General features: G+C 45.0%; 1 protein-coding gene across 1 annotated transcript; it reads right to left on the bottom strand.

The window, feature by feature from the left end:
• Positions 1 to 258: 258 nt before the first annotated feature.
• On the bottom strand, positions 259 to 14,125 carry SHE (Src homology 2 domain containing E). Its single transcript, XM_069728894.1, has 6 exons — positions 13,287 to 14,125; positions 12,823 to 12,949; positions 3,459 to 3,752; positions 1,886 to 2,036; positions 1,682 to 1,801; positions 259 to 670 (listed from the first exon to the last, which is right to left on the bottom strand). The coding sequence occupies exons 1-6, from the start codon at positions 13,710 to 13,712 to the stop codon at positions 487 to 489; spliced, it is 1,302 nt and encodes a 433-aa protein (XP_069584995.1). The 5' UTR covers positions 13,713 to 14,125; the 3' UTR covers positions 259 to 486.
• Between the last annotated feature and the right edge of the window lie 471 nt (positions 14,126 to 14,596).

The raw sequence follows: 14,596 nt of genomic DNA, 5'->3' as shown, positions 1-14,596 counted from the left end.
TGGCCAATCCTTGGGGGTAGGAAGAACAGTAAAGTCTCATGACCAAGTAAGAACGAGCAGTCGACAATTGAAGGGGGTTCAATCACACCCCATCTGTATTTGTATGTACCACATCTTCTGCCTGATACCCAGCACCTCCATAGATCAGCTCTGACAACAATACACCACAGATCCCCTCACTGCATAGTGGCCGTGATGAGTACTGCACCTTATCCTCACCACCTCCTCCTCCCCACATCACTACAACCATCCTCATCATTCCCACAAAATGTACAATGTCTTTATTAGTATACAGGTATAATACAAGCAGTTACATGGCGGATGCTCGCTGCCCTGCACAAAGACTGCGGGGGGCCACCAGTCTAGCTCAGACTCTAGTCAGGACTCCATTCCTCACCTCCTCTGTCCTTCCATCACTTCCTTTACTTTCATCATATTTAGCAAAAAGCTGAAAAAAGGGGGCAGCCATTGCAGGAAGGGTTGCGGTCACGGGCCCCTCGGCACTGGATATAACAGGCTCATGTGTTCGGCCCCCTTGAAGGGCAGCTTCTGGCTGGAGTAGTAGTGGATGACCTCCGGGATGCTGCAGAAGACGCCGCTTGTCTGGTTCAAGGTGAATTTGTTGTCTTTGGTTTGGGCGACAATAATATGGACACACCCCTGGCTGGTCCTAGGAGGAAGCGGAGAAAGGGTCAATGTACCGACATACTCCCCCCCTCGCACCCCCCTCCTGCTCTACACAGGACAAGGGTCCATCAGTGGGACAAAGGCTGCCAGGACTCCAGACCTGTCAGCATACATGCACCCATGATGGATTGCCACAGTCAGGGCCCAGTGCCCCAGTCTTCATCTCCCTGGGGATGAGTGAATTTTAAAGGTATAGGGTCTAAATAAATTTTAGGTGACTTGCATGGGACCGGAATAATTTTAGCATCTGGAAACTGATTCTTTTAGGGCCCTAGTCTGGGATCTTAATAATTTTAGGGGACTGGCCTGGGGACTTATTACGGTAATTCTAGGGGTCTGTTCTTGAGAAATAATAATTTTAGTGGCCTGATCTTGGGGTCTAAATGATGTTTTGGGATTTAGTTTGGGGCCTAATAATTTCAGCAGCCTAGTCTTAATTTGAGAATAATTAAAAAAAAAAAAAACTTGGCACTGAGGTAAATTGAAGATGAATAATATTAAATTTTTTATTATGAATCCCAAAGATGCGGTCTGTATTAGACCTTCATCAGTGTGCGATACCCATCGCCGGTAAGCGCTTGCCAGCCTGCACCTAGCGGTAGACACCGCAGTGTCACTATGCACTGATTTCTTATCTTATGCCTCGGAGTCTGAGAAGTTTTAATACAGTTCAAAACGTGTTTGCATCTTTGGGATTGCTAATAATAATTTAAAATTATTCATCTTCAATTTACCTGAGTGCCACATATTTTTAAAATCAATCTCTAACTGGATTGGATCCTACTTGGGCACCGGATGGCAGAAGTGCCTTGGTTATCTCATTGGATTGTCTTAATTTAAGGACTGGGGTCTTGACGACCCCTATACACAGTATAACAGTCTGAAGCTTTGGGTTGGGGGCCGTTATCTGCAGTATTGTAGAATTGACTGGTTCGCAGAAAAACTCCCATATGCAATAATTAGGGTTGGGGGTCTTGCCCCCGGTTGTACTCACTTTAGGGCGATGGAGTATTTGCTGTTGCCGGATTCGCTGTTGCGCAGTAGGTAGCTCGCCTCGCGGCATGACTGAAGCCGATTCTCCGCCTCCACTCTCGTCACTGCTCCGTGATACCAACTGCGTTCACAAGAGGGAGCATGATATGTTAGAAACTGTGGGAAGATTCCAGAGAACCGGCCCCTGCGGAGCGCCAGCACTCACCTCTGCTTCTCCAACGACAATGAAGGATCCACCTTCTCACTTGGATCTGGCTGCGATTGCTTCAGTACTTTTGCGGTCCAGCTCTTCTGGCGCTGGTGCAGCCGTCCAGCCTCCTCCTTCACATGGCTGTGCTCGCTGCCTTCAAACTGAACTGCATGAGAAGAACACAAGACGGGAGGGATGAGATGCAGCCATGTGGTCAATGCTCCCGTCACCTTGAACTGAACATGGCAGTGTGAGGGGTCTCATAGGGGAAGGGGGGCGTCGACTTCGCTCACCTCGGAGGAGGGGAGGGAAGGAACCAGCAGGGATCAGCTCTCTGGTGCCACCACTTGCCTCAGATCAGTGAGGAAACTGCACGGAGTGCAAATAGTCACCAGAAAGGCTTCCCTTATAGGTACGAGTTAGTGAGGCGCTCCCAGTGAGGGGGATATATATCACCAATCCAGCCTGGGGATATATATCTAAACCTCCCGGTCGTCAGTGCCAGGGCTCCTCACTAAACAGTACGGTATTCTGCCACCAGTTCCTCATTTAAATTAAGCCCCTTCCGACAGCAGGCTTATATCGGGTCATGAACCAACCCTGGGGTAGCATATAATATAACCAACTGAGCATGTGGACGTGGGGATTCGTGGATCGAGATAAAAGAGCAGCCCAGGATTAATTTTATATTTAATCGCCGAGGAGGCACACTAGAAAATACAGCTATACATACAAGAGCAAATATATACAGTCAGGAGTGTAGTACAAGGATAGGGTATAGATAGGTTGCAATTACCGTGTTATGCAGCATGTGACCACAGGGAGGCGTTGATGGATCACAGGCCCAAATCTTAGCTACAGGCTTTCCGTGCTGTGTCAGTAAACATTTTCTCCTGCAATCAGTAAAACTCAGTCCAAAATGAGGGGCTGCCTTATATCTCCTAGGCTGCTACCTCACACATCTGCTCCCACCCCTGGGTGGTGCAGCCTCTCTCCTCCCATGTCTGAGAATATGATTTTGTGCCTAGAACTGTGTCTGCCCCATAACTTTGCACCCGAAGCTCTGAATAGTTTGGTTGTACCGCCACTGGATTCGGCTGGATTTTATCTGCGCACAGAGACTAAATATGACTACCGTATGTAATTCCTGTTAGCTATGCTTTATAACTACATAATCCAGAGTGCTACAGGTGGCTAACTAATATGGGCATGTAGGGAAAGGAACGCCGATTCGGAATATGTGTTTGGTGTATCTTAGAGATATTGCATTCTGCTATTATAAGTCATTTTCCAGATTCCATACCTCATAGTCTGCTGTAACTTGTTGTACTATGTGCTTAATCACACAAAGAGGTTCAGGTTGCTGTAGCTGCAGAAGAGTTCGCACCCTTGGGTTAAGAGCTTCAAAAAGCTTGAGCTAATTATAGGTAAACATTGCATGGCATTTTATGGCCTTGGGGGACGCCAAGGGAGGGGGCACATTTCAGGAGAGGAGAGATATTTACTTTGTCCCTCACAGGCAGCTATTAATGTATTGACACACTGTGACAAACCATCAGCTTTGTGAGGACTGGGGGGTGGCGCTTACCGGAGAGCGCTCTCACGATGTGCTCCTTCTTCCATTCCCACGGCTGCTCATACTCCTCTGCAGGACGCTCGTCGTTCTCTGGTCGCTGTCCATCCGGAGGTCGCTGCTTCTGCTCCTCCACGTTGAACTCTGACTCAGGGGGCTCGTATGGCGTATCGTACAGCTGGGGGGGTTTCACCAGGAGCTCCTGCGATCCTTGCCGCTTTTCCTCGGTCTTCCCGTCGTTCTGGGAGCCAAACTCCATCAGGAGGAGCTCAGTGATCAGCTGATCCCTGGATCCCCGCCGCCGGATCTCTGAAATGTAAAAGGGAAGCATTGTAGGGGGGCACCTAAACAATGCAAGAAGGAAGAGTGTCATACCCTATGCAGCCAGCAGGCAGAGCCTTGTGCTCTATTCATGTGTTCAATCACCCGGATCTTATGAGCTCTATTATAAGAAACTATTGTTTGTAGATTGTGAGCCTTCGCGGGCAGGGTCCTCTCTCCTCCTGTACCAGTTATGACTTGTATTGCTTAAGATTATTGTACTTGTTTTTATTATGTATACCCCTCCTCACATGTAAAGCTCCATGGAATAAATGGCGCTATAACAATAAATAATAAGAAGAAGAAGAAGGAAGATGCTGTAAAGTGAGAAGCCAGATGGGTTCTCCCCAGCCGCCTCTGCCCATTCTCCTGCCCCCTGCTACATAGTCTGGATTGTCTTGGTGCCATGGCAACAGAGCCCATCCTGTTTGCCGCCACTGCATCCTTCCTCTTGGAGCAGAACCACTAGCCATCGGAAGCTGTCCTGAGAGGCAGGAAACGGCCGGGGAAATCACACCCAGCCACGCAGAGTTTGGAAAATACCTTTAATGAACAGTCTGGGATCATGGAAAGAAGCAGGGGTTCATGTAAACACATGGTGAGGCACCCCATAAATTACACAACGGTGACTAAAAACTGGAGTATCCTCCTGCAGAGAGCGATAGAGCGCAGAGACTGGAGGATACAAGTGCCCCCGAAGGGATGGACATGGATGGGTTAATTTTTATTTCCATCCTGACAGCTCATACTAACATAGTAACATAGTTAGTGAGGCCGAAAAAAGACATTTGTCCATCCAGTTCAGCCTATATTCCATCATAATAAATCCCCAGATCTACGTCCTTCTACAGAACCTAATTGTATGATACAATATTGTTCTGCTCCAGGAAGACATCCAGGCCTCTCTTGAACCCCTCAACTGAGTTCGCCATCACCACCTCCTCAGGCAAGCAATTCCAGATTCTCACTGCCCTAACAGTAAAGAATCCTCTTCTATGTTGGTGGAAAAACCTTCTCTCCTCCAGACGCAAAGAATGCCCCCTTGTGCCCGTCACCTTCCTTGGTATAAACAGATCCTCAGCGAGATATTTGTATTGTCCCCTTATATACTTATACATGGTTATTAGATCGCCCCTCAGTCGTCTTTTTTCTAGACTAAATAATCCTAATTTCGCTAATCTATCTGGGTATTGTAGTTCTCCCATCCCCTTTATTAATTTTGTTGCCCTCCTTTGTACTCTCTCTAGTTCCATTATATCCTTCCTGAGCTCGTTTATTTAATCAGTTTACTACTTGGACAGAGGCACATGGGACAAAGTGTCTGACAGCATCACAAACAGGGCGAGAAAGTGATATCACAGTTGTAATATATCATATGTGGGGAGCAGTGATATCACTGCTGTAATATATCATTATATATGAGGAGCGGTGATGTCACTGCTGTAATATATCATTATATGTGAGGAGTGGTGATGTCACTGCTGTAATATAAAATTATATGAGGAGCGGTGATGTCACTGCTGTAATATATCATTATATGTGGGGAGCGGTGATGTCACTGCTGTAATATATCATTATATGTGAGGAGTGGTGATGTCACTGCTGTAATATAACATTATATGTGAGGAGCGGTGATGTCACTGCTGTAACATCTCATTATATGTGGGGAGCGGTGATGTCACTGCTGTAATATATCATTATATGTGAGGAGCGATGATGTCACTGCTGTAATATATCATTATATGTGAGGAGCTGTGATGTCACTGCTGTAATATATCATTATATGTGAGGAGTGGTGATGTCACTGCTGTAATATAACATTATATGTGAGGAGCGGTGATGTCACTGCTGTAATATATCATTATATGCGAGGAGCGGTGATGTCACTGCTGTAATATAACATTATATGTGAGGAGCGGTGATGTCACTGCTGTATTATACTGTATCATATGTGAGGAGTGGTGATGTCACTGCTGTAATATAACATTATATGTGAGGAGCGGTGATGTCACTGCTGTAATATATCATTATATGTGAAGAGCGGTGATGTCACTGCTGTAATATATCATTATATGTGAGGAGCGGTGATGTCACTGCTGTAATGTATCATTATATGTGAGGAGCCGTGATGTCACTGCTGTAATATATCATTATATGTGAGGAGTGGTGATGTCACTGCTGTAATATATCATTATATGTGGGGAGCTGTGATGTCACTGCTGTAATATATCATTATATGTGAGGAGCGGTGATGTCACTGCTTTAATATATCATTATATGTGGGGAGCCGTGATGTCACTGCTGTAATATACAAGTGCTCAGGGCCGGACTGGCCATCGGGCAGTTCTGGCAAATGCCAGAAGGGCTGGTGCCAGTAGTGGGCCGCTGCGCACCGACTCTCACTTCCCCCCCAGCGCCGCCGCATTCAACTGTACCGGCGTCTATGACGCCGGTACAGTTGAATGCAATGATGGAGGAGAGAGCGTCACCTGATGCTCCCTCTCCCATCATTCCCTGCTCTGTCTCTGACAATGCGGGTGCGTGCGCACTCACTGTGTCCCAGGCAGCGCAGCGGCAGCCGCCAAGACAGGAGCAGGGAGCACCGCGGGCACGAGGTGAGGTGAGGAGTGTTTTTTTTTTACTGGACTGTGGGGCCATTCTGGGGGGAGGAGAGATGTGGGCTCTGCTGTATACTATGTGGGCTGTGCTATATACTACTGTGTGGGCTCTGCTGTATATTACTGTGTGGGCTCTGCTGTATACTACTGTGTGGGCTGTGCTATATGCTACTATGTGGGCTCTGCTGTATACTACTGTGTGGGCTGTGCTATATACTACTATGTGGGCTCTGCTGTATACTACTGTGTGGGCATTGCTGTATACTACTATGTGGGCTGTGCTATATACTACTGTGTGGGCTGTGCTGTATACTACTATGTGGGCTTTGCTGAATACTACTGTGTGGGCTGTGCTATATACTATGTGTGCTGTTCTATATACTACTATGTGGGCTCTGCTGTATACTACTGTGTGGGCTGTACTATATACTACTATGTGGGATCTGCTATATACTACTGTGTGGGCTGTACTGTATACTACTGTGTGGGCTCTGCTTTATACTACTGTGTGTGCTGTGCTATATACTACTATGTGGGCTATGCTGTATACTACTGTGTGGGCAGTGCTGTATACTACTATGTGGGCTCTGCTATATACTACTGTATGGGTTGTGCTACATACTACTGTGTGGGCTGTGCTATATACTACTGTGTGGGCTGTGCTGTATCCTAGTATGTGGGCTGTGCTATATACTACTGTGTGAGCTCTGCTGTATACTACTGTGTGGGCTGTGCTATATGGGCTCTGCTGTATACTACTGTGTGGGCTCTGCTGTATACTACTGTGTGGGCTGTGCTATATACTACTGTGTGGGCTGTGCTATATACTACTGTGTGGGCTGTGCTGTATCCTAGTATGTGGGCTGTGCTATATACTACTGTGTGGGCTCTGCTGTATACTACTGTGTGGGCTGTGCTATATACTACTATGTGGGCTCTGCTATATACTACTGGGTGGGCTGTACTGTATACTACTGTGTGGGCTCTGCTTTATACTACTGTGTGTGCTGTGCTATATACTACTATGTGGGCTATGCTGTATACTACTGTGTGGGCAGTGCTGTATACTACTATGTGGGCTCTGCTATATACTACTGTATGGGCTGTGCTATATATTACTGTGTGGGCTGTGCTATATACTACTGTGTGGGCTGGGCTGTATCCTAGTATGTGGACTGTGCTATATACTACTGTGTGGGCTCTGCTGTATACTGCTGTGTGGGCTGTGCTCTATAGTACTATGTGGGCTCTGCTGTATACTACTGTGTGGGCAGTGCTGTATACTACTGTGTGGGCTCTGCTATATACTACTGTATGGGCTGTGCTATATACTACTGTGTGGGCTGTGCTATATACTACTGTGTGGGCTGTGCTATATACTACAATGTGGGCTGTGCTATATACTACTGTGTGGGCAGTGCTGTATACTACTATGTGGGCTGTGCTGTATACTACTATGTGGGCTGTGCTATATACCACTATGTGGGCTGTGCTATATAGTACTATGTGGGCTCTGCTGTATATTACTGTGTGGGTTGTGCTATATACTACTATGTGGGCTCTGCTGTATACTACTGCGTGGGCAGTGCTGTATACTACTATGTGGGCTCTGCTATATACTACTGTGTGAGCTCTACTGTATACTACTGTGTGGGCTCTGCTTTATACTACTGTGTGTTCTGTGCTATATACTACTATGTGGGCTCTGCTGTATACTACTATGTGGGCAGTGCTGTATACTACTATTTGGGCTCTGCTGTATACTACTGTATGGGTTGTTCTATATACTATTATGTGGGCTCTGCTGTATACTACTGTGTGGGCAGTGCTGTATACTACTATGTGGGCTCTGCTATATACTACTGTGTGGGCTGTGCTATATACTACTGTGTGGGCTCTGCTATATACTACTGTGTGGGCTGTGCTATATACTACTGTGTGGGTTGTGATATATACTACTATGTGGGCTGTGATATATACTACTGTGTGGGCAGTGCTGTATACTACTATGTGGGCTGTGCTGTATACTACTATGTGGGCTGTGCTGTATACTATGGAGAGGTGGGCTGTATTATATTCTATGGGGTGGCTGCATTATACTCTGGGATGGCTGCATTATACTCTGGGGTGGCTGCATTATATTCTGTAGGGTGGTGGCTGCATTATACTATTTGTGGGCTGCATTATACTGTATTGAGGACTATGGGGAATACGTTATACTATATGAAGAACTATGGGTGCATTATACTATGGGAAGTGAATTGTACTACATGGATGACTGGCGGTGCATTATGCTATATGGAGCACTATGAGGAGTGTATTATGCTATATGGAGGTCTATGAGGAGTGTATTATACTATATGGAGGACTGAGCAGTGTATTTTACTATATGGAGGACTATAGGGAGTGCATTTTACAATATGGAGGACTGTGGTGCACATTATAATATATGGAGGACTATGAGGTATATTTTACTAAACAAGTAAAATGCTGCATATTCAGATTGTATTTGCTGGAACAAAAATCCTTGTTCTCAGCAGCACATCGCCGGTGTAAACTGTAGATGTGCTGCTGATAACATGATACTGTATGGTGATCTGTTAGTGATCTATTAGTGATCGTCCTGTCCCATCATTATTCCTCAGCTGGTAGAAAGAGGCCGGGAAACAAGTGTTGAACAACTTCAGTATTGTCGATCAAACTCATTTAGCGGCCTGAACTCAGCACTTGTAAATACAACCGAAATGCTTTTGTGTGATGTGCAATATGTTAGCATTTGGGGCCCCATTTTAAACTTTGCCTAGGGCCCGCCTTTGCCTAAAACCGGCCCTGCCTACAAGTGTACAAAGATATTATACAGTCACCATGTGACAAGTGGGCCTGTGTAACTTCAAATGCCAGAGCTGAATTTTAGTCCCAGTCCGGCCCTGTAAGTGCTTCTCACAAAATTAGAATATCATCAAAAAGTTATTTCAGTTCTTCAATACAAAAAGTGAAACTCATTACAAACAGAGTGAACTATTCAAAGTGTTTATTTCTGTTAACGTTGATGATCATGGCTTACACCCAATGAAAACCCAAAAGTCATTATCTCAGTAAAGTAGAATAATTAACAAAAAACACCAGCAAAGGCTTCCTAAGTGTTTAAAAAGGCCCCTTAGTCTGTTTCTGTAGGCTCCACAATCATGGGGAAGACTACTGACTTGATAGATGTCCAGAAGGCAGTCATTGACACACTCCACAAGGAGGGTAAGCCACAAAAGGTCATTGCTAAAGAGGCTGGCTGTTCAGAGTGCTGTATACAAGCATATTAATGGAATGTTGAGTGGAAGGAAAAAGTGTGGTAGAAAAAGGTGCACAAGCAACCAGGATAACCGCAGCCTTGGAAGGATTGTTAAGAAAAGACCATGTCAAAATTTGGGGGATATTCACAAGTAGTTGACTCCTGCTGGAGTCATTGCTTAAAGAGCCACCACACACAGACGTATCCAGGACATGGGCTATAAGTGTCGTATTCCTTGTGTCAAGCCACTCATGACCAATAGACAATGCCAGAAGCGTCTTACCTGGGCCAAGGAGAAAAAGAACTTGACTGTTGCTCAGTGGTCCAAGGTGTTGATTTCAGATAAAAGTAAATTTTGCATTTCATTTGGAGATCAAGGTCCCAGAATCTGGAGGAAGAGTGGAGAGGCCACAATCCAAGCTGCTTGAAGTCTAGTGTAAAGTAGCCACAATCAGTGATGGTTTGGGGAGCCATGTCATCTGCTGGTGTAGGTCCACTGTGTTTTATCAAGACCAAAGTCAGCGCAGCCGTCTACCAGGAAAGTTTAGAGCACTTCATGCTTCCTTCTGCCGACAAGCTTTTTGGAGATGAAAATTTAATTCTCCATCAGGACTTGGCACAAGTCCACACTGCCAAAAGTACCAATACCTGGTTTATAAACAACAGTATCACTGTGCTTGATTGGCAGCAAACTCACCTAACCTGAACCCCATAGAGAATCTATGGGGTATTGTCAAGAGGAAGATGAGAAACACCAGACCCAAAAATGCAGACGAGCTGAAGGCTGATATCAAAGCAACCTGGGCTTCCATAACACCTCAGCAGTGCCGCAGGCTGATCGCCTCCATGCCATGCAGCATTGATGCAGTAATTGATACAAAAGGAGCCCAACCAAGTATTGAGTGCATTTACTAAACATATATTTCAGTAGGCAAACATTTCGGATTTTAAAATCATTTTTCAAGCTAGTGTTATAAAGTATTCTAATTTAATGAGATAATGACTTTTGAGTTTTCATTGGCTGTAAGCTATAATCATAAACATTAACAGAAATAAACACGTGAAAGAGATCACTCTGTTTGTAATGACTCTATATAATGAGTTTCACTTTTTGTATTGAAGAACTGAAATAAATTAACTTTTTAGTGGTATTCTAATTTTGTGAAAAGCACCTGTATCATATGCGAGGAGCGGTGATGTCACTGCTGTAATATATAATTTATGTGGGGAGCGGTGATGTCACTGCTGTAATATATCATTATATGTGAGAAGCGGTGATGTCACTGCTGTAATATATCATTATATGTGAGGAGCGGTGATGTCACCGCTGTAATATATCATTATATGTGAGGAGTGGTGATGTCACTGCTGTAATATATCATTATATGTGAGGAGCGGTGATGTCACCGCTGTAATATATCATTATATGTGAGGAGTGGTGATGTCACTGCTGTAATATATAATTTATGTGGGGAGCGGTGATGTCACTGCTGTAATATATCATTATATGTGAGGAGTGGTGATGTCACTGCTGTAATATATCATTATATGTGAGGAGTGGTGATGTCACTGCTGTAATATATCATTATATGTGAGGAGCGGTGATGTCACCGCTGTAATATATCATTATATGTGAGGAGTGGTGATGTCACTGCTGTAATATATAATTTATGTGGGGAGCGGTGATGTCACTGCTGTAATATATCATTATATGTGAGGAGCGGTGATGTCACTGCTGTAATATATCATTATATGTGAGGAGCGGTGATGTCACCGCTGTAATATATCATTATATGTGAGGAGTGGTGATGTCACTGCTGTAATATATCATTATATGTGAGGAGTGGTGATGTCACTGCTGTAATATATCATTATATGTGAGGAGCGGTGATGTCACCGCTGTAATATATCATTATATGTGAGGAGTGGTGATGTCACTGCTGTAATATATCATTATATGTGAGGAGTGGTGATGTCACTGCTGTAATATATCATTATATGTGAGGAGCGGTGATGTCACTGCTGTAATATATCATTATATGTGAGGAGCGGTGATGTCACTGCTGTAATATATCATTATATGTGGGGAGCGGTGATGTCACTGCTGTAATATATATCATTATATGTGAGGAGCCGTGATGTCACTGCTGTAATATATCATTATATGTGGGGAGCGGTGATGTCACTGCTGTAATATATATCATTATATGTGAGGAGCCGTGATGTCACTGCTGTAATATATCATTATATGTGGGGAGCGGTGATGTCACTGCTGTAATATATATCATTATATGTGAGGAGGGGTGATGTCACTGCTGTAATATATCATTATATGTGAGGAGCGGTGATGTCACTGCTGTAATATATCATTATATGTGAGGAGCGGTGATGTCACTGCTGTAATATATCATTATATGTGAGGAGCGGTGATGTCACTGCTGTAATATATCATTATATGTGAGGAGCGGTGATGTCACTGCTGTAATATATCATTATATGTGAGGAGCGGTGATGTCACTGCTGTAATATATCATTATATGTGAGGAGCGGTGATGTCACTGCTGTAATATATCATTATATGTGAGGAGCGGTGATGTCACTGCTGTAATATATCATTATATGTGAGGAGCGGTGATGTCACTGCTGTAATATATCATTATATGTGAGGAGCGGTGATGTCAATGCTGTAATATATCATTATATGTGAGGAGTGGTGATGTCACTGCTGTAATATATCATTATATGTGAGGAGCGGTGATGTCAATGCTGTAATATATCATTATATGTGAGGAGTGGTGATGTCACTGCTGTAATATATCATATGTGAGGAGCGGTGATGTCACTGCTGTAATATATCATTATATGTGGGGAGCGGTGATGTCACTGCTGTAATATATCATTATATGTGAGGAGCTGTGATGTCACTGCTGTAATATATCATTATATGTGAGGAGCGGTGATGTCACTGCTGTAATATATCATTATATGTGAGGAGCTGTGATGTCACTGCTGTAATATATCATTATATGTGAGGAGCGGTGATGTCACTGCTGTAATATATCATTATATGTGGAGAGAGCTGATGTCAGTGCTGTAATATCTCACTAAGTAATGAAAGATATATTCTCCTCGGTGATGCTATGGTGACGTCACTCACCGGTTATCATCTGCTGGGCGTCATATGGCTCCATGTACCCATCATTTTCGCCTACCCTCTCTGCGTCCCGTTGCTCTTTAGTCAGCTTGGCGTCGTACGGATCGGCATAATCCTCTAATATAATAATCTGCATGGTGAATGGATATAAAGACAACTATCAGTGTCGCTGAAAACATGAGACTGATGCCGACCGGCCTGTAATCAGTCTGGGCAGAGTCTAAAAGAACGGCACATGTTTATGAAATCTTGCTGACAACTCGTAAGTAATACTATTGTAATTGGCACCCTGAAAACCCACATGTCCGAGGGCCATTTTGCTCCCAAGTTATTGGCTTATAATGACCAGCGGGGTTGGTGGTGTGAGGCCATTATACACTGTGACCACTTGGGGCAATGCTCCATACACTGAGGTGTATCGGGAAATATTCACAGTATGCATGGACAATACCATGTCGCCCACTTACCGTGTCCTCCTTGACTTCTTTCTCCTGGTCTTGTCCAGGTTCCTCCGCATCTGGCAGATTCCTTCCATTCTTCTCTTGCAGGCTCGGGTCCACCTTAATCAGGCGATTGATGTATGCACTGTGTCCTTTAGGGGCCCGAAGGATTCCTGCCTCGTCCCTTGAGTTTTTGCGACTCTTGCCCTGCAGAAAGCTCTGAATGCCCTCTCTGGACAGTCTGGTAACATCTTTGCCCCCTTTTCCCTGCCCATCAGATGAAGAGTTCTTTCGGTTCTTTACAAAGGAACTTTGGGAACTGGCAGGATCTGGGCAGGAGTTTTTGCGGGATGCTCCGACTTTCGGGAGGGTTCGGGCTCCTGGAAGGCCGGGCTTGGCTCGGTCCGAGACAGTCTTCAATGACAGGGGGAGATCCTTGAACCACTTGGCCATGATGGGGCACACACTGCAAGGAATATTCCTATGACACGAGGGCCACAGGGGCCCCAATTAAAGGGCTTGCACTATCCAGGTGTGCCCAGGATCCAGTGACTTATACCCACTTTGCCGGCCTCCACCGCTGCCAGGGTCTCCAAAGTTGCTGTTAAGCTTGATTGAGAGTCTCTCAGGGGTCGTTCCTGTCCCAGCTCTGTCCTCGTAGTGGCTGGCTGACCGCTGGTGTGGTTCGCTGATGGTATAGTGATTGTTTTCCGGGTCTTTCTTGGAAAAGTATGGGGTCCAGGCTGATGCGTTTCGTGGATCAGGTCTACAGAAGCTCTGGAGGTCTTCTCATGGTCTGCACTCACTGGCAGCTCTGGACGAGGGCAGCCTGGCAGTCTGGGACCATCACTCGTAGCGACGTGAACAATGGTGGGGGCTCTGGAAGCTAATATATGACTGATTACAAGTCACAGTCACGTCAGACATCCCACAGAAAACAGTCTCTCCCAAGGGAAGGAAGTGCGTTTCCTCCATGTTTCAATGGAAGGCGGGGACTAGACAGCTCAGAAATGGTCCTGTGAGGTGGCCAGCAGATATACAGCAGCCTCTGTATATCACTGCCCCAAATATGTCATAGTTCCTGTATATCGCTGCCCCCACATGTGTTATAGTGCCCTATATATGACTGCTCCATATACATCATAGTACCATATATATAATTGCCCCGTAAGTCATAGTGCCCTCATATATCACGTCCCCATATGTCATAGTGCCCCTTTATATCACTACCCCATATGTCATTGTGCTCCTGTATATCTCTGCATTCCATAAATGTCATAGTGCCCCGTATATCGCTGCCTCCGAAATATGACATACCCCATATATGATTGTTCCCA

Source organism: Ranitomeya imitator, chromosome 1 (assembly GCF_032444005.1).
Source record: "Ranitomeya imitator isolate aRanImi1 chromosome 1, aRanImi1.pri, whole genome shotgun sequence".
Taxonomy (NCBI): domain Eukaryota; kingdom Metazoa; phylum Chordata; class Amphibia; order Anura; family Dendrobatidae; genus Ranitomeya; species Ranitomeya imitator.
The sequence above is the reverse complement of the archived record's forward strand: the minus strand, read 5'-3'. Positions and strand labels throughout refer to the sequence as shown.

Coding starts and splice junctions, on each gene's coding strand:
- SHE (XM_069728894.1), bottom strand. CDS start 13,712: ATGGCCAAGTGGTTCAAGGATCTCCCCCTGTCATTGAAGACTGTCTCG. Junction 2,037..3,458: donor CATCGTGAGAGCGCTCTCCG/GTAAGCGCCACC, acceptor CTTCTCATGCAG/TTCAGTTTGAAGGCAGCGAG. Junction 671..1,681: donor AAATACTCCATCGCCCTAAA/GTGAGTACAACC, acceptor GCTTCCTCCTAG/GACCAGCCAGGGGTGTGTCC.